The following is a 23,430-nucleotide window of genomic DNA, read 5'->3' as shown; positions in this document are numbered from 1 at the left end:
GGTGCAGTAGATAAAGCACCGGCCCTAGATTCAGGAAGACCTGAGTTCAAATTCGGCCTCAGATACTTGACACTTACTAGCTGTGTGACCCTGAGCAAGTCACTTCACCCTCATTGCCCTGAAAAAAAAAAAGGTGCTTGTTCATGTCCTTTCAAAATTTATTAATTGGGGAATGGCTGCTATTCTTACATGTTTGAATAAATTCTTTATATATCTTGGAAATGAGACCTCTGTCAGAAACTCCTGCTGCAATTTTTCCCCCCATTTAACTATTTCCCTTTTAATTTTAGTTACATCACATTTGTTTGTGCATGAACTTTAAAATTTTTTTTTGTAATCAGAATTGCCCATTTTTGTCTTCTTTGAGCCTTTCTGTCCCTTATTTGGATATGAATTCTTCCCCTACCCATAGATCTAAAAAGTAATTTCTTCTTCTTTCTGATTTGTTTATGAACTTTTATGTATTGCTATATATCCATTTGGAGGTATATGGTGTGAGGTATTGGTCTAGACCTAATTCTCGCTAAATTCTTTCCAGTTTTCTCCATAGTTTCTTGTCAAAAAGTAAATCCTTACTTAAGTAGCTGGATTGGGTTTGTGAAACTCTGGGCTATTAGGTTCATTTGCTTCAGTATACCATATATTTAATCTGTTCCCCGATCAACTTCTCTATTTTTTAACTAGTACCAAATTGTTTTGATGATTACTACTTTGCAGTATAGTTTAGGATCTGTTGTTACTGGGTCTTCTTCCTTCCCACTTTTCCCCCCCATCATTTGCCTTGAGATTCTCTTTTGAGATTCTTGAATTCTTTCAAATTTCTTTTTTTTTCTAGTTCTAAAATGTAATTCTTTAACTTGGCATGGCACATAGTAAGTAAATTAATTTAGATAGCTTTGTCATTTTTTTATTATATTGACTTGGCCTACCCATGAGCAATTAATGTTGTCCAGTTATTTAAATCTATTTCCTTAAATAGTATTTTGTAGTTATATTTGTAATTTTTCTGTATATCTACTTAATCAAGTTATTTTAAATATAATTTCCTTTTCTATCTCTTATATATGATTTTGTCTGGATTATTCAACTTTGCTAAAGTTTTTGTGTTGGTTTTTAGTTGACTATGAGATTTTCTAAGAATATATCACATCATCTGCAAAAAGCAACAATTTGGCTTCCTCTTTGTTTATTACTTTGCTTATTACTTTAATTTCTTCTTGTCTTATTGCTATAGTTAGCATTTCTCACACTATGTCAAATAGTAGTTTTGACAGTGGACATCCCTGCCTCAGCCCTGATCTTACTAGAAAGACTCTAGTTTATTGGCATTACATATAATGCTGGCTCTTGGTTTCAGATATGTACTATTTACTTTGTTAACAAAGGGTCCATTTAATCTTGTGTTTTATAGTTTTGTTTTTAACATAAATATAGGAGATATATATATTTTTTGAAAGTTTTGTCTGTATCTGTTGATATGAGAATGATTTTTGTTCCTGTTATTATGTGATCAATTATGTTTACAATTTTCTGATATTAAACCAACTGCATTTGTGGCATAAATTTAGTCTGGTTATGTTATATAATCTTTGTGATATGTTATTGTAGCCTCACTGCTAATATTTTGTTTAAAATGTTTATATCAATGATCACTGGGGTCATTGGTATATCATGTTCTTATTATGTTTTGACTTTCTCTGGTTTTGGTATTGTAAAGAATTAGTTGTGATTAATTAATCGTGCTCCACCCACCTCATGCCTACATGGGCCTGGCCAAATTATAATGATGGGAAGCCAGGTGAGGGCAGTCAGGTGACCTTCGGTGTGTGGAAGCTGGGAGGCTGGCCATTCTACAGCCATCTGTTAATTCTGTCAATCAGGGCTGCCAGCCAATTAGCTTCAGGCTGTGTGTGTGACTTCCCTGTTTCCTGTGAGAGAGGGGATTGCTGGTAAGGAGAAGGGAGGAGATTTGCCATTCTGGCATTGGAGCTAGAAAGAGACAGGACACAGCCATATGTTCTGCTGAGCCCTGGACAGTGTGATTCAGGTCATATTACTTTCCTTCCCCCATTCCTTTTTTTCCCCTTTTTCTTAATTCTACTAATCTTACTTGTGTTTTTAAGTTTGTTCTTGTTAATAAGCCCTGTTCTGTTTTTGAAAGAGGCTGTTAATCTTCTTCCTTGCCCCAATATTGCAGCGAGCTGCCTAACATTCCCTAATTAAAATTTGGCCCCTACAGTATTAAGATCATATTTGTATCATAGAAGGATTTTGGCAGTCTCCCTTCTTTTGCTCTTTGTAAAAATAGTTTGTACAATATTAGAATTAATTGTTTTTTGAAAGTTTGATAGAATTCCCTTGTGATTCTATCTGATCATGAAATTTTTTCCCTTTGACAGTTCACTTGTGAGTTGTTCAATTTCTTTTTCTGATATAGGAGTGTTTCAATTCTCTATTGTTCTGCTAAACTGGGTATTTGCATTTTTATAAATATTCCATTTATTTAAAATTTGCTTTCTCTAAAAACAAAATACAAAAAAGCAATCATTCAGAAAATCAGAATATTTAACTCTCTCTCCTCTCCCAACTATCAGAAAGTAGTTCTAAAATCAGAAATCAGTATCAGAAAATAAAAATAAAATAAAATTTCTGACTTACATTTTGTCCCCAAATTAAACTCCTCTGGATCATATTGTTAGATCTTTTTCTGCACATCCATCAGTCATGGAAAGGACCTTAAAGATCATCTAGTCATATAGATATGTTTTTACCTTGAGCCTATTTTGCTTTATTTTCAAACACTGAATTATTTTAGCTTCTTTTTTATAGCATGTAGTATACTTCATAATTAGATTCTGAGCCTGCTAAATACAGACTTTGAAGAAGTCACACAAATATTGCTGTGGCTGCATAGTTCAGTTGTTTAGACAAGCGTGTTGGGCCAAGGGCATAGGTTTGATCTCCTTGCTGACCACTTAGATTTGAATCACTTGATTTGATTCATCCCATAGTTTACATCCCAGACTTTGCCAGTTGTCTCCCAAACATTTAACAGTTGTAAGGAGGTGAGAGTGTATGGCTGGAGTAATGCAAATCCATCACAACAACCAAGAGACTACTCCAAGGGCATGCCCTCCTGATAGTCTACCAAGAATACCATCTCCACATCATCATTATTATAATTACTATTGCCAATCTATTTTCTAACCTCAAGTTTGGCCTATTTTTTTTTCTTAGCTAGGTCATTGCTTTCAAATATTCAGTCATACAATCATAAAATTGTATAACTGAAAGGACCTTAGAGAAGGGTTTGCTTGTTCTAACCCCCTCATTTTAGAGTTAAGGAAGCTGAGGCCTAGGTAAATAGAAGTGACTTACTCAAGGTCATTCAAAATGTTAGTGGCAGTGAAGACTAGAATCGGGGTCTCTGGACTGCTAATTCTTTATATAATACCATATTCCTTTATGGAATTAGATCCTTTTCTGAATTTTGTCATTCTAGTTTCTGAGGTACTATACTTATAAAGCCATAATACACTAGTTTTAGAATTATCAAATAGAGCTAGGAGAGAGCTTATTGATCATCTAATCCTACCTACTCATATTTATAGATTAGAGAAACTGAGGGCAAATGAAATGAAATGTCTTGGTCTTTGACACATTTATTTGTCCCTTCTTTCAATTGCTCACACAGCAGTTAATGAGAAGTCAGCCATCTCCTGTCTATATGACAATTTGAGAGCTATTTCTAATATTATAACTTCTGTGAAAGAATCTTGGATGCTATGTTTGGATAGAGGAAGAAGTGCAGGTTTTTTCCCAGTTTTATATGTTTGTGACCATGGGGTTTCCCCAATAATATCACAGTGTCTGTTTTTAAATATTCAGGTTGTATAGCGCATGGTAAAAAGTTGTGGGTGAATGGTATAAGTAACTGTTAGTGTTTAAATAGCCCTAAGTAGGGGGCAGCTAGGTGGCGCAGTGAATAAAACACCAGCCCTGGATTCAGGAGGACCTGAGTTCAAATTCAGCCTCAGACACTTGACACTTACTAGCTGTGTGACCCTGGGCAAGTCAGTTAACCATCATTGCCCTGTGAAACAAAAGATTACAAAACTCCTTTCATGACCGAAAGCTTCCCATGAGAACAAAGACCCAGCAGTAAATAGCCCTAAGTCGGGAAGTAGTACAAGGAGAAAAAAAGCAGTGACTGATGTCAGAGGATCTAGGTTCAAATCTCATTTCAGTTACTACCTGTGTGACCTGGGGCAAGTCACTGGACCTTCCTGGGCTCTGTTTCCTCATCCCTAAACTTAGGGAATTAAATTAGACAGCCTATGAAGTCTTTTCCAACTCCATCGGGTGTTGGGTCTTTTGAATGAACAGATAGTAAGATATTCAGAAGTTCACAAGAACTTGTCTGAGACAATGGTAGTTTATTCTCTCACTTTCCCTTCCCCAACTCTTTCTCATGTGTCCCTTTCATCCTCCCAAATCCAAATAAAATTGCTGTTCTTTATTCTAGGAGTCAGTCTTTGTATCTCCTTATCTCTCTCCTCAGTGACAGAGATATTAAATGTCCTCCATTGCTTCTCTTTTCCATGATTTTGGGATTGCACAGAGTCAAATTTAAGCTTGATGTTAGGGGAAACTTCCTGACAACAGTTAATGCTGTTCACAAGTGGAACAGGCCACCATGGCAAGTGGCAAGTTCTTCCTCTTTGGATGTCTTACAGCAGTGGCTTGTTTAAATTGATTCTAGTGGAGATTCATGTCTCCACTAGATTGGAGTGGATGTACATTAAGGCGCCTTCCAGATCCCAAACTATGTGATTCTGGAAATGTTATTCATGCAAGGGTTCTTCTAGACTTCTTTCTTTTAGTGAAGAAACTAGAAAAATGTCCGCTCCCTCTTTGTGATTAACTTTAGTGACAAAAGGGTGAAATCCATAATTTGCTCATTTCATTCCTGTGCAGGTGGCTGCTGGATGTAATAACTAGAATTTATATACCTCTTTAAAGTTTGCAAAGTGCTTGGCACACACTAACTCATTTGATCTTCACTACAACCTTGTGAAGAAGGTGTTATTATTTTCTCCAATTTACAGAAAAAGAGGCAGGTGGAGAGATGTGACTTGCCCAAGTCACTTAGTGTGAAATGGTTGAGACAGAATTAGAAATCAGTCCAACAAAGCAGCTAAGTGGTATCCTGGAGCCAGGAAGACCTGAGTTCAAATTCTCCCTCATCTGGGCAAGTCACTTGGGAATAAAGGGAATATTTTTGTCACTTTCTTCCCAAGTATTGTTGAGATAAAGTGAAGTAATGTTTCATTTATATACTCATATAAATTGTCATGGGGGGAAATGATTTTGTGTGGGGATTCTTAGGTATTCCTATTTAAAGAATTATACCCTCAGGGGCAGCTAGGTGGTGCAGTAGATAGAGCACCAGCCCTGGATTCAGGAGGACCTGAGTTCAAATCCAGCCTCAGACACTTAACATTTACTAGCTGTGTGACCCTGGGCAAGTCACTTAACCCCAATTGCCTCACCCAAAAAAAAAAAGGATTACACCCTCTCACATACAAATCCAATTAGAATAAAATAATCTTTTATTTAGGCTATAGAGAAGAGGAACAAAGAGAGAAGTTCTTGGACTTCTCTGTAGGGGAGATGGTTCAGAGACATTGTCTGAGATACCTATCTCCTTGAACAGGAGAAAGGCCATAGCTTTTATAGTTGGTAGATGGGGTGATCACCTGAGCCTTTATTGGGGGTGGGCTGGGAGAAGTCTAGTGAGGGGAAGCTGCTCTGATCTCTGGAGCCATCTCTGTCCTCCTGGCGCCACTCAAGCAGCAACCACACCTAGTGGGCTTATCTCTCCTGCTTCTCAGGGTGTGTTCATCCTTGAGTTTAGTTGGCCAGATTAAACTTTAATAGTCCCAAATTCCTGACCCCATAACAAATGAAATAACTTTTTATTTACATTTATTTCATTATGATACAGTGCAGGTCTGACCATGTTACATTCCATACTCAGTAAACTCTCAATAGCTTTCTGTTAACTCTAGAATCAAATATAAAACCCTATGTAACGATTGGAATGATGCCACCTGTTGGAGACTTACTGTAGAAAAGCTCCGTCATGAGGTGAAGGTCTCTGAGGGCAAGACCATGCGTCTTTTCTTTGGCGTCAGGAAGTGACGTTTGCTTGTGGGAGGAAGAAGGGGGAGCCTGGCACTCTGACTCACGCTCTTTTGTGTGGACTCTGGCAGAGAGTGGAGCTAGGAATGCTCTCTCCCTTTAATAGATAGATGAATCTAAGCCTTTCTTTTTCTCTTCACCAAATTCTTATTCTCCTTAATAAATGCTTAAAAGTCTAACTCTTGCTAAAGCTTATATTTTATTGGTGACCACTCATTCGAGATTTAGGTAGTTTAGCTAAAATTTTAGCCCTTTATACCTATTTGGTCTTTAAAGCCCTTTGCAGTCATGGTTCTTCTTTACTTCTTACGCTTGACTCTTCTCCATGCTCTCTAAAATCCATTAACAACAGCCTGCTTGTTCTTACTCTTAAACAATGCTTCATTTTCCAATTCCATTGCCTTGTATTCTTTGTCTTACATACCTGGAAACTCTGTCTCACCTTTGCCTCTCAGCTTCCCTTGGCTTCCTTCAAGACTCCCAATCTCTTTCCTAGTCACCCTTTTTCTTCTTCCCTCCTTCCCCTTCCCCCTACTAGTACCTTTCCCCCTGCAATTACTTTCCACCTACTCAGTATATATTTTGTATATACATAATTATTTACATATTGGCATTTCCATCAAACTGAGGGCTTTTTCAGTGTGGCAGGGACATACCTCTAGTACTTATCTTTGTAGCCAGTACAGATTTAATGTATAAGAAATGCTTGTTGATTGTTTTTTGTCTTCTCAAGTAAAATGGTACCAGAATAATTTAAAATTTAAAAGTTACAGCTATTGTTTTCTGTAATTTTTTTTAATATATTGATTTTTTTTCCTACACTTTGACTCTGATATCATCTTGTAAATGCTGCAGTTTTTAAAATTGAGAAATAGATTCTTCCATCAAGCAGCTAGAATATAGTACCACAAGTTGGATAGTGTTTGGCGTGCCAGTCTAGTGCATATAAGCTCGAAATTTTGCTTGGGTCTTAGATGTTTTCAAGTGACTTAATTTGTTACAGTTGCCACCTTTAACTTCTAGAACACTTTTTTGTCAGTTAGATTCACTTATCTAACATAGGAAAAGATCACAGATAAAAAGGCCCTAGAGGTTTTACTGTATCAAAACCACATTTTTCTTATACCTTCTACACTGTCAGAATTTATGAATAGGCTAGCTAATGGGACACTACATAATTGTCACAGAACATATTAAATGTGCAGAGATTCTGTGAGAAGTTGGCCAAGGAAATTTTTGTGAGGTGAACTGACACACAAAAAAAATTGAACTTGTATTTCAAAGATATTGATTGTTGGAGCATCAGGCAGATCTTGCTAACATATGCTAGAGATTTTTGTTTAACTTGAGCAAGAATATAATAATTAGTCTTAGAAGCAAAGATTTTGTATTAGAAACATAGCTGTAGCTGTAGCTACCGACCAACATGTTGTATACTTATTATATGGAGAATTATAGTCCATGGATTCCTTTTTTAAAGGTCACTAGGTGGTATAGTGGTTAAAGCACTGGACCTGGAATCAGGAAAACCTGAATTCAAATCCAGCCTTAAAAACTTCCTATTTGTGTGACCTGCCCAATCACTTAACCTCCATATGTTTCAGTTTTCTCATCTGTAAAATGAGTAAGGATAGCACCTGCCTTCACAGGGTTATTGTGAAAATCAAATAAAATAATATTTTAAAGTGCTTATAACCATTCCTGGCACATTGGTTATTAATAAAGGCTTATTCTTTTCCCCTTCTTTCCCCCACACTTTTTCTAAGTCTAAAGAAGATGAATTTCAAATAAATTTAAATATTTTTATTGTTTGAAGAATGGCCACTTATGCTTGAAATAGTCTTAAGTAAGTTTTTCCCTTATTTGGTCATTTATCCATTAAATTGAAGTCCTGAAAAAAGATTTTTTGGCTCATTCATAGGTTGAGAAGCAGTGATAGGCTCTGATTCATAGCTCTGCACAACCCTTTCAAAGTATTTACATAATACACTCAGAAAATTGTTATAGAAATACACCGTATACTTCCCTTGTACACAGAGAATATGCTGGTTTTTTTATTTTTTTGCTTTTGGGTCCTTTCCACTTAGTTCCCCTCCCAGATATTGTTGGCAATCCTAGGAGAACAGGAGTTGTGTTATTTCTTCTTGTGGTATTTTCCCTGGCAAAATAAAATAATAGTGAGGAGTAGCCACACAAGTTCCAAGGGAGTGTGGGCAGAGAAGTAAGGAGAAAGACTGAATATTTTCCACATTCAATTCAAGGAACATTTATTAAGTGCATTCTTTGTGCCAGATACCACTGGGTACTGGGAATATGAAGATGAAAAACAATAGTTCGTACTTTCAAGAAGCTTTGTGTTGACTGAGGAGGATAAAGCACATACATGGACAATTGTGTTCCAAGACCAAAGTGTGACAGAGGCAAAGGTAAAATCCAAAGGGCTATAGCATATTTTGAACAGAGGAAGAATATTTCCCAAACCCCTTCACCAACCCATCTTCATTCTAGTGATTTTCCTCTGTTATTTCCTATTTATCCTGTATGTGCTTTGTATACATTTGTTTGTATATTACCTTCCCCATTAGAATGTACCCTCCTTGAGGACAGGGACCATTTTTTGCCTCTTTTTATAAGCCCAATGCTTGCCCCACAATAGGCTCTTAAATGCTTATTGATTGATTTCAGTTCTTTCTTGCATTGAAATAGTTTTTAAAATGTCAGCTGCAACTTTTTAAAGCTTCCATGACTTCTGAGAGATAAGACGTAGGGACTGACCTGTTGTTTAATCAGTGTGGGAATTCCTGGTGAGCAAATTCCCTCCTCTAATGCTTTTTGGAACCATTTCTAGGCTTGAGAGTTGCCAGAAGGGCTGAGAGGTTAAGGGGACTTGCCTAGAGTTCTATAGCCTGTGTGTGTCAGAAGAGGTACTTGAACCCAGGTCTTTGTACTTCCAAGTCCAGCTATGCCAGGTGGTCTTTCTGAAATGTGGAGAGAGGTAACTGTTTTGCATGGCTATAATATACCTTAAATAGATTTTTCTAAATCCTTTCAAGATTATTTTTTCTCATGGTAGTCATATTATAACATAAATATAAAAATATTTTAGCATTAATTACCTGTCAATTACTGGTATATAAATCATTCACTTATAGGATTATGCACAGAAAGTTCTTAATCTTACATTGTTGGTCTTCCTTCTAACATTCAGCATACACCTTGGCTATCTCCTCACCACTGTCTCATATCATGCACTCAGTGTCTTATGCAAAACAATTTTACAATTCTAAAATATTTATTTATTTATTTAGGGGTGTGTGTATTTGTGGGAAAGGGTATATGTGGTGATCTGGACCTCTTCTGATTTCAGCAGTGTAGGGACCTTCCCCTGTGGAAATACCCTCTCCCTGATTAAGAGTAGCACTTCTCTTGCTTACATAGTCCAAGAGAGTTGCTTCGGGACATTGAGAGGTTAAGTGACTTGCCTATAGTCATATAGCCAATATATAGCTTTTCAAAAAAGCAACCTTTTTTTTTTATTTGAGCATTTATATGATCTTTTTATTTTCTAAATTATTTATTATTTCTCTAATTTTAAATCACTTCTTTGGTGCTTATTTTGGATTTTTTGTTGACTTTCTAATTTTTGAAAGTGCATACTCTGTTCATTAATCACCTTTTCTATTTTGTTAGTGCATATTCTTAGGGATATAATTTATGCACTGAGGATTTCTTTAGCTATATTTCAGAAATTTGGGTATGTTGTTTCATCATTTGTTTTTTATTTTCATATGATTATTAATTATTTCTATGATTGATTCTTTGACCCACTCATTTAAGATTTCATTATTAAGTCTCCATTTGGATCTGTGTCTCTTGGTTGCATTCCTTGAACTGATTAATATTTTTATTGCATTATGTTCTGTAAATCATTTGTTTACTAATTCTGCCTTTTAAAACTTGTTTGCAGTGTTTTTGTATTCTAATGCATGGATATGATTCACATGTGTGTATACACATATGGGTGTATAATTCTTTAGCAATTCCATAAGCTCTTGTTTTTTCAATAGTTTGTTTAAATCTTTATTTCCCCTTTGGTTTATCTTTTAGATTTATCCAAATTATAAAAGGGATATTAGAGTCTCCTAGTATTTTGCTGGTGGGTTTTTTATTGTTCTTCTTTTTTTGTAATTCAGTTCATTTTTCCTTTATGATTTTACATGGCATTTGAAACATATAAGTTCAATAGTGCTATTGGTTGTCTAGCATTTCTTTCAGTTTAATCTAATTTTCTTGTTTTTATATATTATGAATTTTTTATTTTGCTTTGTATGATAGAATGATTGCACATCCTGCTTTTTTTGGATTTACCAGGTGCATAATACATTTTGTTCTAGCCTCTCAATGTTATTCTGTGAATATTTTTGCACTTTAAGTGTGCTTCTTTTAAGCAGTAAATTGTAGGGTTATGTTTTCTGATACAGTTTGTCATATTCACTTTATTTGATTGTTTAAAATTATGAGTTAGGTTTATATTCTCCTCCATTTTTGTCTCATATTACTTTTTAAAAATTAGAATTAAAAAAAATTCCTCTCCCTGTTTTTAGACTACACTTTCTCCTTTCAGTTATTTTTTGCATAATTTCCCTCTTTAGGCTCTCTTCCTGTCACCCTCAAGCCCTATTTCCTTTCATTTGTCACTCCTTTCCCTAGTTTTATAATTCTACTCATATTGATTAATTTTTCTTTCTTCCTTTTATCTATTTTTCTTTCTTCTCCTCTTTTAAAAAAAAACTCTTAAGTATGTAAATAAAATTTGCTCTATCCTCTTCCCTCCTTCAACTTCTTTTGTTGGTTAGGATATTTTTTAAATTTTTGTACCTTTTCCTAAAAAGAATTTTGTTTTGTCATCCTCTTCATTAATTCTCTTCTCTTTCTAATTCTTCACTTTTGTTTTTTGATTCATAGTCTTTTATTCTCAGCTTCTCAAGTACCTATTTTGAGTTCCCTCTTCTAAACAGTTTCTGTATTATTGCCTAGTAGATGTTTCCCCTTTCCCCATTCCCCTTTGAAAACTTTCATTCTTAGAAGTATCAGTTCCTCTGGGAAACAGAGTAGAAGTTATTACCTCATGGTAGTAATTTAAATTTCCCTGTATCCTTGGTCTTGAAGTTCATTTCTACCCTTTGCTATCTCCATGGTGATTTTATTCCCCTTGACCTATGGGCCTATACCCTCTTAATCATCTGGATTCAGGTTGCCCCCATGAGCTCTGATCTGATTCCCTTTTTCCTGAGATAGGGTGCTGTCTATGGAGACATAATACTCTCTCAAAGGTTGTGGTCTCTAAACACCAAATCCCTTCAGATTATAAACATTTTAAGGTCTCCATCTTCCATAATATAATATCTCCAACCCACCCACAGCCACACACCATGGGAAATCTCTAAGGTGGGGAACCTCTTTCCACCACTAAATTCAGATTTCTCCCTCTAAGTATTTCTATTGACTCGATTAAATTGGGACACATTACCCATTTTCTTCTATCGTCTATCTTTCTTCTTTCCTTTTATGCAGTCTCCCATTCTGTAGTTTGCTTCCAGAAACCACCCCCCCCCCCCCCCGAAAACAAAACAAAACAAAACCCTTTGATTTACCTGGAAGAGAGGCGGGTGTCTGTAAAGTTGAGTCCATAGGCCTTATCCTCTACCAACATTGCTTCTATTTAAGTTCCAGTTTCATCTTTATCCCCTTGTGTATTTTTAGAAAGGAATTTCTCAAAATTGTCCCTCTACTGTAATTTTGTTGTGATTGAAATTTGGGTTCAGTTATTGTTGGGTGTCTTTCTTTTTCTATTTTTTTCCCCTTCTTACAAAGTTTCTAAATTTGGTGTACCTTACTTCATTACTCTACTTTTCCTAGTAGCTATATTTCTTTTTTTTTTAGTGAGGCAATTGGGGTTAAGTGACTTGCCCAGGGTCACACAGCTAGTAAGTGTTAAGTGTCTGAGGCCGGGTTTGAACCCAGGTACTCCTGACTCCAGGGCTAGTGCTCTATCCACTGCATCACCTAGCTGCCCCAGCTATATTTCTTTACTTATTTTTTGTTGCCTCTAGGAGATTTGTAAATCAGGTAATCTGCTAATTTCTGTCTTTGTTTTAGTAGGGCTGCTTCAAATGGCTCTTTTTTATTGAATGTCCATCTTTTTAAATTGAGGATTAGTCTCAGGTTTCCAGAGTATGTCATTTTGAGTTTCATTCTTGAGCTCTTTGATTATTTGGAATATATTACCCCATAACCTCCTGTGATTATTTGTTCATGCAGAGTAGTCTTATTTTATTCAAGTTTCCTTTATTTTATATTTGAAGGTCTTTCTCCTGGTCACTTGCAGGATTTCTTGTTTATCATTGGAATTGATAATTTTAACCACTGTCAGTTTTAGAGTTTGCAGCATAGGGTTTTTGTTTTTCACCTGAAGACAGTCTGTGGGTTCTTTTGGTTGGCATTTCTGTTTTCAGAAGTTCTTTCAGCTTTCTTGTACTATTTCTTATAATATTCAAGTATTTTTTTTAAACTTATATTCTTCAAGGAGACATGATCCTCACATTGTCTCTGTGCATCCTATCTTTGAGATCATTATGTTTTTGTTTATATAGATGTAATATGTTCTTTTAACATTTTTGCATTTTTCTTCTTTTCTTCTCAATTATCCTTCACTTAAATACATTTATATTTAGGCAGAATAGTATTATCTGGCTAAGAGTCCTACATTTGGAGTCATGAAGACCTGAGTTCAAATCCTGTCCTCTGACACTTGCTAGCAATGTGATTTCAGGCAAGTACCTGATTGCTCTCAGCCTCATTTCCTGTGAAATGGGGATAATAACAATATCTACCACCTAGGGTTGTTGTGAGGATTCAATGATAATAAACGTATAGCACAAATGCTAGCTATAGTAGCCATTATTCCCAATCACTTGTTTGCTCTTTGGCTTTTCTGTAGAGAAACCCTACCGCCATGGATTCAGGTTTTCTTATTCAGTCAATCATTTTTGTTGTGCAAGCCTTAAATTCTATAATCCCCCCACCCCCATTAGCTTTTACTTTGAGGGTTTTTATTTCTTTCTTGAATTGTTTGTCAGTGCTCCACTTTGGTTATATATTCTACAGGGAATGCACAGGGTCCTTTGCCTTATCAGGTATTGGCTCAATTTCCTTTGACTCACAATATTTAGACAGTTTTAACTCATTTAGATGTCTTGGTGGTCACTTTCCCTTCTGTTTTAACTGTTTCCCTGTTGCTTTTTCTCTTGTGCTCCAAGTTTTTAACCAAATTCCTTCCTCCTAAAATCCTTGGTAATTTTAGTCTTTCCCCCCCTTTTATTCCCCTGTTGCACATTTTCTGACTCTTTCCCCCTTTGATGGCATATCCTGTTGAGAATGAGTGGCATGGCTTTCCCAGCTTACTCCCACCGTGGGAAATTAATTTTCACCATGTTTATTCCCAAGTATGTTCTGGGGGTGGGGTTGCAGAACTGGGCCAGCTGGAGGACCTTTTCTTGGCATAATTCTCTCCCTTTCCCCCTCTCCCACACACTAGCATCTTGCTATATTTCCTGTGTTCTTTAGTTCTCTGACTCACCACTGCTGCAGTGTTCTACTACCCCAGGATGAACAGTTTCCACTTTCCTATGCCTCCTCTTCCTCCCCAAGGAGGTGGACAAAGATTTGGTATCTGCTGATTGTTGCCACAGATTGATTGGGTGAGAATGGGGAAATAGTGAGCTTGCTAAGACTGTAGGAGCAGGAAAGGGATGTGGAGAGGAATCAGTGAGGTAGGGTAATGGGGAGGGGATGCTGAATACTTTTAGCCTTTTCATTCATTAGGTCCTAATCTTTTTTTTTTTTAAGGCATTTGGGGTTAATTGATTTGCCCAGGGTCACTAGCTAGTATGATTGTATGAAGTCAGATTTAAAATCAGGTCCTAATCTTATTAGGCTTCTCGGTATCTTGACCTGGAGAGATGATTTCAATTGCTATTCCTCTTCCACATAATTCCTGTTTTAGAAAGTTTTTCAGATTTCATGAAACATAGAGAAAATAAAATATCTAATCTTCTATCATCTGGGCCACTTGATCCAGAATTACCAGTACATACGTAGTCTTTTGGACTCCAAGGTAGATCTCCATCTACTATGCTGTGCTGTCTCTCATAAAGTAATTGTAATATCCAAAACAAAACATAATTAGAAAAGTAACAATTTAGTTTAAAACTATCATTGAGTTGACAGTTTGGGGGGGGGGTTGTGATACTAACTTATCTTTCTATAGTTTTTAAAATATAGAAATGATGTTGAATGAATATAAAATGTTAAATTTAATTATCTTCTATAAAATTCCAATTATATACATTTTATCTCCTGTTTTGATATGGAAACTCATGGTTTTCTTGATAATTTCATTTACTATGGCACAGAGCCTGCTTTTCTAGAATTTGTGTTATTCCATTCTTTTTACTCATCGTCAGTCCTATTAGTTTGGGAGTTACCCATACATCCTGTGGAACATTCGTGGGATAACTTAGCCAAGAAGGTATTGCAGGATGGTGATCTCCACTGATAAGGGAGTGACCATGCCAAAGAGATCAGAGATCCTTCATGGCCTTAAAGCATCAGTATTTTAACTATAACTTTCTCTCTGAATTAAAAGTCTTGAGGAAATGAAGCTGCCCAAATAAGTGGCATAGCTTTACTTACTGTGATAAGACATTGTAGTTCTGTTGGAGATTTAGTTACTGTCATTGTATTTAAATACAAGAAGTTGTGGAAGTAAAATGTAACTTTGTTAAGACTGAGTTAAAGTAATTCTCTCTTTTTTTTCTTTTAAGCACTTAAATATAAATCCAACTGTACAAGCGAGAAAACTATTGGATTAATTATTGCTGGATTAGTTCTTACCGTGGTAGTTATTGTTGGGGCTGTTCTCTTTGTACCAGGTAAGTTGTACCAGGTAACAAAGGGCAGTGTCTCAGGGTATAGTTACAACTAATTATCCTTATTGCATTAATTCAGTATACTGTGTTGTTTTAAAATGGCATCAACTCAGGTACCTCTGGACCCTGGGATATACTGGTCACATGAGGATCAATTTTAAGGTTAATTAGTCTATTGATAAATACTGAGCACCTACTATGTTTCCAGCAATGTGTTAGGTGTTGTCAAAGAAGAAAAAAAGACTATAAACACCTATTGCCTGCTTATTTTCTTGTTATAAGAACATTATTCTAGTTTAAAAAACTAGTATGGATACATACGCAGGTTTATATAAATTTTACCTATTTATATAATATACACATGTATATTTTATGTGAATATGTGTATAGATAATTGTACTTAGCATGAATCATTATCTTATTGTATGCATATATGCTTATTTTGCCCACATATCACACATATGTTTACAGTGCATGTATACAGTGTACCTTTTTTTATTCAAAGAATTATCAATCATATATGTGCACACTCAAAATAGTGTGTGTGTATTCTTGTAAAGGACTAAATAAACTCTTATGTCTGTAAAGATTAGCAGAAGGGAGAAATCAGTCTGAGCTGATATGGTTAAACAGGGGTTCTGGGAAAAGGTAGGGCTTGATTTGACCTTTGAAAAATTGGGGTGGATAATATTTGGATAGGTGGGGTTATTCTCGGCAGGGAAAACTTCTTGAACAAAAGAGTGGGCAGGTGACATCAGTTTAACCCAACACTAAACACATATTGCCAGCAGAATATGCTATATTAGCACTGGGGGAGGGAGGAGGAGGGAGATAAAAAGTTTAGATAAGATGCTTTCATATCTAAATTGTAAGCTTCTTGAAAACTTAAAAGTTTAGAGGGGCAGGTATATGACATCCAAGTATTATGTAAAATAAAAGATAAGTGTAGAAAAATGCAAACAAAGTGCTATGAGAGGTTGTGAATAGAGCAGTGCCTAGCATACAGTGCTTAATAAATGTTTGTTGATTATAGGGAATAAGAGGGGAAACTTCATGGATAAAGTATTGGTAGGAATTGAACAGATAAAAGGGCAGTGGGAAGGCATTCTAGGGATAGCTAGGTAGTTGTGTGATAGAAAATTCAGAGCTTGATGGGGGTGGTATATAGTTTAGTTTCACCGGAATGTAGAGTGGAGTACTTGAAAAATAAACTGATAGCAGATTATAACAGATGTTCAATGCAAGGCTGAGTTTGAACTTTACTTAATCATAATTAGGAAGCCATTCTGGAGTTTTGAGCAGAAGAGTGACATGACCAAATTTCTTAATAAAGATTAATCTGACAGAAGTGTGAAGGGTGATTTGGAAGGGGAGAGGCAGAAAGATTTGTTTAGGAGACTACTGCAATAGTCCAAGCATGTGGCAATGAGACAGGACCGGGATGGTGGTAAATGAAGAGGACGAGAATGCTGATAAACACATTTCAGAGCTAGAATCTATAGTTGGTAACTGGATACAAAAAGGCAGGAGAGTCAAAGTAACACCATAAAGTTTCAAAAATAAGAGGCTGGAGGGCACAGTGGATAAAGCACTGACCTTGGATTCAGGAGGACCTGAGTTCAAATGCGACCTCAGACACTTGACACTTGCTAGCTGTGTGACCCTGGGCAAGTCACGTAACCCCCATTGCCCTGCCCCCCCCAAATAAATTTTTAAAAAGAGGCCGGGTAAATGGTGGTGCCTTAGACATAAACAGTGAAATCAGAAGGAGGATCAGGTTTTTGGAAAAAGATCAGTTGAAGGGCATAATGAGTTTGAAGTATTCGAAGTACTTGCAGGGGGAGATGAAGGTCAAGGAAAATGGAGAGGTCTCAAGGGAAAGGACAGGGCTAGAGGTAGAGATTTAGGAGCCACTCCTGCAAAAGATAATAATTGAAACTGTAGGAGCAAATGAAATTGCCAAGGGATCAAGTATAGCGAGAAAGGAAAGGGGTCAAGGGACTGAAGAAAGCACTGGAGAACAGCAACCTTAAATTATTGGGAAGAGGGCAGTGAGCCATGGAAGGAAGCATTCAGCCAAGAGAGAAGAGAGAGCAGGAGTGGGGTGAGTCAGTCATGTCATGTCGGTGTTACAGAGAAGTAAGGAGGACAAAAACTGGAAAACATTCCAGATTTGTCAGTTGAACTAGTTAATAACATTTGAGAAAGCAGTTTTAGTAGCGTGCTGGAAACCAGATTTCAAAGGATTAAGGAAAATGATGAGACATTGCTTTTTAGAGAAAGCTGGCCAGGAAGAGTTATGGGATGGTAACTGGGTAGAAGTTGACAGTTCAAGGGAAGGCTTGTGTTAAAAAAGGTTATTAGTGTACTGTAAGCTCAGTATGAATCAGCATTATTTTTATTAGTTAGTCCCCCCCAAAAAAACCTGCCATGATCTCGGGCTGCATTGAGAGATATAACTTCCAGGAATAACAAGGTCATAGTTCCATTGTACTCTACCTCTTCTAGATTATTGTGTTCAGTTCTGGTTGCTGGGGTTAAAGAAGGCTGGAGTATTTACAGAGGGCAACCAGGATGGTAAAGGACCTTTGAGTTCAAGCCATGTGACGATTGATTGAAGGAACTGGTCATGTTTAGCTTGGAAAAGAGAAGGCTTAGGGCAGGTATGATAGTTGCCTTTAAGTATCTGTAGGGTGTCGCGAGAAGAAAGAGATCTGTTCTGTTTGGCCCCAGAAGACAATGGGTGAAAGTTGCCAAGTGGTGGCGACTTAATGTCAGGAAAATCTCATAATAATTTGAGCTGTCCAGAAGGGCAATGGGCTGCTTTGAGAGTAGTGGGTTCTCTCTCCTGAGAGGTCTTCAGATAGAGGCTGAATGATCTTTTGATGGGTATGTTATATCAAGGATTTCTTTTGTGTGTGGATTAGTGTCAACGGACATTTTTGAGACCCTATCAAGTTATATAATTTGTATTTTTAAGTGAAATTTTGAGCATGTTTACCATGGAGACAAACCTGAAGCACTCTATATATTTGGAAAGTAGTCATAAATAAGGTTGGTAGTTAGCATAGGGATAAATTATGGAGAACTTTGAAAAACAGCCAGAAGATTTTGGATTTGATATAATGGGCAGTAAGAAATCATTTCAGGCTCCTGAATTGAGGATTTAAATTTGAAAATGTTAGGAAAAAATAATCTTGTAGCAGCATGCTGATTGGATTAAATGGGGGAGAGATTGGAATTGGAAAGAACAGATTGGCATCTATTGTAGTGATCTATTGTAGGAATGAGGTGATAAGAGACTTGGATTTAGTATAGTAACAATGGGAATGTTAAAGAAAGCATGAATATGAGAGATTCCATGAGTGATATTACATGACAGGGAATAGAGTAAATGTAGAAAATTAAGAGTAATGGAAGAATGCAAGTTACAGGCAAAAATTCAGTAGTTAGAAGTTTTAGGGGCAAGCAAGATGTTGAGTTCAGTTTTAGAAGAGCTGAATCTGAGATGAATTGCGTTTTGCTTGAGGCTTAATTACTTGCCACTTTAAAATACTTTAAAACTCTTCACATGAGAATAATCTCTGTTCTATTCACTAAAAGAGTTTAGAAAGTATTATATATTTTAAAAAAGCAACAAAATATTTTATCTTCAATGTAGGTATTATTTAATATAACCAAAAAATTAAAATTGTTTTTGGTACTAACAGGTGAATATTCAGTAAAGAATGCATCTGGACTCGGTTTAATCGTAATCCCTACAGTGACATTAGTACTACTCCAATATTGCGTATTTATGACAGGTAAGGATTAATTTATTTATTTTTTCATTTTTGCTGGCAATAATTTTTTTAAATCTTTAAAAAATCTTCAAATATTTTTCAAGTTATTCTTGATATTATAACCTTTAAACTGTGATATAATTTTCAAGCTTCTTTAGGTTTTGGAAGCATTCAAAACTTTTGTAAAAGATAGTTTTATTTCATGAACTATTTTCATATCTGTTTGATGTCAGTCAGTGGTATTGAAATCATGCTGTGTAATGGCTTGATGTTTCTTTTTATTCTTATCACAGTTTTGTCCTCATAAAAGAAAGCAAAGCAAAACCTTTTCCTCAAAGGATTTCTACTTCTTAGATTTATATAAGAAATAAAAATAATATAGTCAACATACACTTTCTAATGGCCTTCTTTCAAAAAATGTTATGATAGACATGCTAAACTAACCCCTTTCTCATTTCTTCATTATTTGCATTATTAAAAAGTTCTACAAAATAGTGCTTTAATTCATAAAGCAGAAAATGTCCTTTGGTCTGTTATTTGTAAACTTGGAATTTTATAATTTAACAGGGAGTGAAATGAATAGGCCATATGTACATCAATCTTTAGTGTTTCGATTTAAAAAAAAAAATATGTGCCATGAAAATTCACACTGTAATAAAATGTCATTTTAACTGATTTATTTTCCCAGGGTGATAAATTACCAAGGTATTTTTTTTTATTAATAAACATTTTAATCTTTCTGATATATGTTAGTCTTTTGGTCATGTAAATGGAGTATAGTGCATTTAGAGATCAGAGGGCGTTCATTTGTTATAAGTTCAAAAACCTCATTAGGTGGCCAGGTAATTTGGTAGACATTGCAATGTTTATAAGAATGAACACATTTGCATAATGAAATTCTTCACCAAAGCAATTTTGTATGAGCATGAAAAAGCCATATGGAAAGAAAAATATATAAAATACATGGGAATTGTAAAAGAGTCATTTGTAAAGATATTACATGTTTTTTAAAATGTTGGGCTAGACTCCTGTCTGTTGGAATAAATTGTTAATCTTTGGGATGAGTTTAGAACAAAGGACTAGTACTTAAGTTTTATGGTTCTAAAGACTATTAGATTTCTACAGGAAATGTAAACTTCCTATTATTTTTCTAATGACTTTTGTCTGTAATTTCCCTAAACAAGGAAACAAAGAATTAGTATTCAGCTCTTTGATCTTAAATGCCTGAAGAGAAATAAAAGCTTCTAAAGGTTCCTCTTTCAAAAAGTTTTAGTAGTTTTTGTGGTAATTTTTATTTTCCAGCTTTTGGGATGACCCTCTTTGCCATTGGTATATTGATTCTGCAGTTACTGGGTTACGTACTTGCTGTCATTGGACTAAGCCTGTGTGTCACAAGTAAGAAACACATTTTTAATATATGGCACAGTTATATTTCATTTCATTTGCATGAATAGTGCTGTAACATTGAAAATTATTTCTCTGGTACTAAGTGGGATTTTAATTTATTTTTTCAAAACTCATTTCTACCCAACAAGAACAATTTCACCATTTTAATGAAAATATTTACTATAGGTGGCTTGCCTTTTCATTGGTTTAGGAGCAAAATTGTAGTTAGTACCTAGTTTATGGGAGGATTGCTAAAAAATATGGTTTCTATTGAAACCAAATAGAAACAGTGGTATTTTTTTCTTGGTGTAATGGGACATTTGTTATATGGCCAAGGTATTTTTTTCTTATATTTTCTCCCCATTTCATCAAAGGAGCTAAGAGTGTTATAACGATGTTGTCTCACATTTTACACCATTCCAAGGAAGCTAGGTTACAAGTATTAGAAATCCATCAAGTACAAATTCTCTTCATCTCTTAAAGTCTATATGACATTTAGCAGTATTCCTTTTATTTAGCACTTAAGCAATCATAGTTAGCTAGCCATATCATGCAGCTTATAAAAATTCAAGTGCCCCTTATTCTCCTGGAATTTTCCTTCTTGAATGAAAAGGCAGACCAATGCAAATAGACAAAACAAAACATATTACTCAACTCATTCATTCATTTGACTGGTATTTTAATAGAGACTAATATAAGCAGAGCATTGTGCTGGGTCCTAGGTCCACCACAGGTTTTCATATGATAGTTCCTGTCCTTATGGAACTTAGAGAAATATAATCATAGGCATATCAAATGGCATTGTCCTCTTAGATTTTGATGGCGAACTGAAAGCAGGATAACCAATAAGCTCACCTGCTCCTCATTTAAGTTACCTATTTTAGATGCCTCATAATAGTCTTCTGAGATATAATTCAACATCAGTTTAAAAAACAAGCCTATCTATTTTGCAGACTTAAAAACCCAGAGACATTTGTATGTAGCTCTGGGATGACAAGCTCAAACATAGGACTTCCTTTCGTCTTCTATTATAACAGTGAAACTTTCAGGGATTGCAAAGCACTATGATTATTTTATTTTATGATCATCTTCTTTTAGTCCCCAGTTCTTTCTTGACTCTCTCAACTTGTATCATCTCTCAAAATCTTAGATTTTTATGATACTTCTGGTGATAATTGTAGATAACTATATATCCACCTTCCCCTAAATCTAATTAACTAGATGCCACTATTTACTCAAATTCATAATTTTTAAGTCACCCACTTTCTCAGTAGTAGGACTTAAGTGAGATCTCATGAGGTCAAGATCCAAAGCTCCAGTTCTATAGAGAAAATGCAGGATTGGTATCTGTTTTTTTCCAAAAGTGGAGAAACTAATGTTTTAGCAGTTCTTGAATATTCCTCCTCAGGCCTTATTCAGCTTTCCCAGGGTCAGCCTGGTTCTGCTGGAGCCCTCTTTGGGGTTTTTAGCATGACCTTCTCCCTCAGAATTGATGGGCAATGCTATGTGTATGTAAGAACGGTTAGATTTTCCATTCTTAGAAGTGCAGTGCCTATTCTGGAAAATTCTTCACAGGTCTGAAGTAGTTATAGTAAACTTACAAGAGGTCTTCCACCCCTGCCTTATCAGGCACTTATCACCTGTCTAGGCCCTAATTTTAGATAGGTATATCAAATAAGCACTTGCTTATTTCCATGATTGATGAAGATGAATGTTGTACCAATAATGAATAATAATGTTTTCTAGCACAATAGTCTGAATCTTCTTATTTTTATTACTAAGGTCTTGAATTCTACTAAACATCCTACTAATGGATCCCATTAAATTTCTTTCTTTTGGACAGAAGTTCAATATCAAATGTTTTTAATTCTTCTATGTCTAATAGCCAAGTTTTTCAAGGCAACTTCATTCTAGTCCTTAAATTTAATGGTTTCCATGGCTTGTTCTTGCCCTGGTGTCCACAGGGGAAGGCTCCTACTTTTAGTTTTTGTTTTGTTCTGTGGGGCGAGTGTTAGGTGACTTGCCCAGGGTCATACAGCTAGTACATGTCAAGTGTCTGATGCTGGATTTGAACTCAGGTCCTCCTGAATCCAGGACCAGTGCTTTATCCACTGCACCACCTAGCTGCCCCCTCTTCTTAATCATCACGACTTATTTTGTTGAACTAACTGACTCCAGAAACCCAGGAGCTTGTGTTATAGCATAATATTCAGCTATGTATAACTTTCTTAAAGTTATAAAAGTAAAGATAAAATTGTCATTTTATTAAAGCTTTCCTGGCATTTTTAGCATTTGTCCTTTAAATGAGATCAAGTAGGTCATTCTTTTTTCTTGATAACTGAGAGTAGTCATAAAATGAGCTGCTATTGATTCCACTAATAATAACAATCATAGTAACAACAGCTAGCATTTATATACCACTTTATAGTTTGCAAAGCACTTTACCTATATCATTTCATTTGATCCTCATAACAGTTCTCCAAACTAGGTGCTATTATTACATTCCATTTTATATCTAAGAAAACTGAGGCTGATAGTGGGGAGCCAACTTATCTAGGGTCACACAGCATTTTAAATTTCAGGTCTTCCTGATTCTCAGTCCAACACTCTACCCACTGCACTACCTAGCCATTACTGTTCTTATGTATCTATATGAAATAGGTGAGATTGTTTCATGTTAGCTTCTAATGTAAAGTACCATTTGTTTTTTGCAGAGTGTTCCCCTATGCAGGGCCCTCTCATGATTTCAGGCTTGGGTATCATTGCCCTTGCAGAATTGCTTGGTCTAGTTTACATGAAATTTGTGGGTAAGTAGAACTTACTTTGTATCACTTTATTCTGAAAACTTAAATTATATGCAATTTTAAAATTTTGCCTGACTAGTTTAGGGGCAGAAAGGATTATGGAAAGCTTTGAGTTTAAAAATAAGGATTTTAAGAGAATAATTCTTTGGGGTTGGAGTTCTTTTCACAACAACTAATTTCACTTACTTCAGAGTATTTAGAGAGAAGGCTGTTGGAATGAATAGGAAGTATGTATCATAGTCTACCTTTAAAGAAATGTCCACT

General features: G+C 35.7%; 1 protein-coding gene across 4 annotated transcripts in view; it reads left to right on the top strand.

The window, feature by feature from the left end:
- CD47 (CD47 molecule) overlaps window positions 1–23,430 on the top strand; it is an 81,206-nt gene that overhangs the window by 40,893 nt on the left and 16,883 nt on the right. For all 4 annotated transcript variants that reach the window (XM_043997593.1, XM_043997592.1, XM_043997590.1 and 1 more), the window contains exons 4-7: window positions 15,090–15,197; window positions 18,905–18,997; window positions 20,279–20,371; window positions 23,077–23,169. In XM_043997593.1, coding sequence (XP_043853528.1) covers window positions 15,090–15,197; window positions 18,905–18,997; window positions 20,279–20,371; window positions 23,077–23,169 — 387 coding nt within the window. The remainder of the gene's footprint in view (window positions 1–15,089; window positions 15,198–18,904; window positions 18,998–20,278; window positions 20,372–23,076; window positions 23,170–23,430) is intronic.

The sequence above is a fragment of the Dromiciops gliroides genome, chromosome 3, assembly GCF_019393635.1.
Source record: "Dromiciops gliroides isolate mDroGli1 chromosome 3, mDroGli1.pri, whole genome shotgun sequence".
In the NCBI taxonomy this organism is placed as follows: domain Eukaryota; kingdom Metazoa; phylum Chordata; class Mammalia; order Microbiotheria; family Microbiotheriidae; genus Dromiciops; species Dromiciops gliroides.
Note: the sequence above shows the minus strand (reverse complement) of the source record. Positions and strands in the feature narration are given on the sequence as shown.